Source organism: Olea europaea, unplaced genomic scaffold (genome assembly GCF_002742605.1).
Source record: "Olea europaea var. sylvestris unplaced genomic scaffold, O_europaea_v1 scaffold1573, whole genome shotgun sequence".
Classification (NCBI taxonomy): domain Eukaryota; kingdom Viridiplantae; phylum Streptophyta; class Magnoliopsida; order Lamiales; family Oleaceae; genus Olea; species Olea europaea.
This window is the reverse complement of record NW_019233342.1, coordinates 39,146-41,427: the sequence shown is the minus strand read 5'-3', so window position 1 is coordinate 41,427 and position 2,282 is coordinate 39,146. Positions and strand designations below refer to the sequence as shown.

The window sequence follows — 2,282 nt, the reverse complement described above, 5'->3', positions numbered from 1 at the left end:
CGATGAGGCCCCAAAAACTCTAGCTCTGGATGACACTTTTATAGGACATTTTATAATTCTTAATTTAATATACATAAGTATTAGGGCTTCTTAACAAACGTGGGTTATTAAAATATGCCCTACTCAAAATTCCTCTTGTGGAGGTTAGTCAAATCTGTCAAAAATTGGTTATATAACTGAGACGGCTGGCACAGGGAAATCAAATTAAAGAGGTGACTAGAAGAATAGGAAGGTTTAGTATTTGCGTTTTTCTCTTAATTTTGGAGTTCAATAATGGCATTTTTAGTCAATTCTTGTGTCAAGGTAGGATTTGTCTTCGGGGCAGTCAGTCCCACTACACTCTCACTCCAAGCTGAGCAAGATGCCTTGCGATTTCCTTTTCCTTGCCCTTTGACAATGTGTTGTAGCGAGAGTATTGCCCGAGATGGGAGGAGAGAGACTTTTTTTGCCAACGAGCTTTCTCTCGTAAAAGCAGTACAAATCCAGGAAACATTGCCGGGGGGCCTCAAGCCAGAGCTTCTGCCTAATCACATTGCTATTATTTTGGATGGTAACCGCAGATGGGCAAATGAGAGAGGTTTCAAAGAGCTTCTGCCTAATCACCGGAATGGTGGCCGTGTAATAAAGGAGATAGTGTTTCTCTGCTGCAAGTGGAGAATCAAAGTTGTTTCCATCTTTGCATTTTCGACCGAGAACTGGGTTCGACCCAAAGTAAATGCACTCAATCGCAATTAACAGTCATCACTTGACATGAAACTGTTCAAGATGTTCTACCCAGTGCAATATTTGCATGCAAGATATATAATCTATAATTTCTGGATTGTTTCTTCAGTATTTAATTATGATTCACGTTGGTATGGAGTAGGAGCAGGTTGACGCTTTGATGAGCCTGTTTGAAGAGGTAATGCAAAACGATCTGCAGGAATTTATGGGGTAATCTCTAAGTCTATTTTCTGACTTAAAACGTAAATTTTGTTAGAAGGGCCACATAGTATCTATGTGCCTGCATGTAAGTGTGTATTATTAATGGTTCTATGAACAACTAAGTTTTCAAAAATCTTTGAGAGATTCATTGTATCTTAAGAATCAATTTTTGCAACCCTTTGTCGAAATTAGAAAATTGGCCGAACCGTGGAAGCAAATTATAATTTAAGAAAGATGACATTAACATATTTTTAGAGCATTCTTACGTCCTGGGAAACCCAAAAAACACTTGACGATGGAATCAACAATAAACATAAGTGGTGTATTTAATAGGTGAACTACACAATAGGGAACTATAACAAAGAATAAATACTGTCTACTTTCTTCATGTCCTGACTCTACCTGCCCATAAAGTTAATTAGAAGAGGGATTGTGCTTAAAATTAAAAACTTTGCATTATTCTTTACTTTTACAGATACAATGTGCAAATATCATTCATCGGAGACAAATCAAAGCTCCCCAAATCATTGCAAGAGTTGATAGCCACCGTAGAGAATTCAACAAGAGGCAACATGGGACTCCATCTTATGATAGCCATAAACTACGGTGGACGATACGACGTCATGCAAGCTAGTAGAAGCATAGCCAGTAAAGTTAAAGATGGCTCTCTTCAAGTCGAAGATATCAATGAAACCTTATTTGAGAAGGAATTGGAAACAAACTGTGCTGAGTTTCCTAACCCGGATTTGCTTATACGAACAAGTGGTGAGCAAAGAATAAGCAATTTCTACCTGTGGCAGTTGGCTTACACAGAAGTCTTCTTTTCTGTTAAAAAACTTCCGGACTTTGAAGAAGAAGATTTTATAGAGGTCTTGATCTCATTTCAGAAAAGAGAGAGACGTTATGGTGGAAATTAATACTAAAATCCTCACTAACTTATTTCACTTACCAGAAAACAAATAGCTTACGGGGCCGGATCTAGAATTTTTGTTAAGGGACTGTGTTTCGCACGGGTAGTCGCTAACAATTAAAAATGGATCAGACGATTGTGAAAGGAACAAATCTCTTGAGACAAAGTCCCAAAAAGGGGTGTTTTATTGGCGGTGACTTTACAATTAGAACTTAAACAAAATGCCTCCAAGGGGCGCAAGCACACGAATACTGAAAGGAAATATTTTAAGTCTAAACTAAAAAATTAAAATTACATATTCTCTGATTCGGGGTCCTTTACTCTATGTCTTTTCTTCCTTTTATATTCCCTTGATGCTCTCTTTGTGATCAGCCGCTTAGAAACTGCTTAATTGCTTTATAACTGTCCACTTTCTTCATGGTGGCCAACTTATCGTGGAACTACCGTC

The 2,282-nt window shown here is 37.9% G+C and overlaps 1 protein-coding gene across 1 annotated transcript; it reads left to right on the top strand.

Annotated features, from left to right (window-relative positions):
- The first annotated feature begins 273 nt into the window (after window positions 1–273).
- LOC111376885 (dehydrodolichyl diphosphate synthase 2-like) lies at window positions 274–1,841 on the top strand. The gene is made up of 3 exons (XM_022999893.1): window positions 274–711; window positions 869–933; window positions 1,400–1,841. The coding sequence occupies exons 1-3, from the start codon at window positions 274–276 to the stop codon at window positions 1,839–1,841; spliced, it is 945 nt and encodes a 314-aa protein (XP_022855661.1).
- The last annotated feature ends 441 nt before the right edge of the window (window positions 1,842–2,282 follow it).

What these genes read in the sequence shown, in the direction of transcription:
- LOC111376885 (XM_022999893.1), top strand. Translation starts at nt 274, where the DNA reads ATGGCATTTTTAGTCAATTCTTGTGTCAAGGTAGGATTTGTCTTCGGG. An exon ending in AGAACTGGGTTCGACCCAAA is followed by an intron (nt 712 to 868) that starts GTAAATGCACTC and finishes ATGGAGTAGGAG; the next exon opens with CAGGTTGACGCTTTGATGAG. An exon ending in GATCTGCAGGAATTTATGGG is followed by an intron (nt 934 to 1,399) that starts GTAATCTCTAAG and finishes TTACTTTTACAG; the next exon opens with ATACAATGTGCAAATATCAT.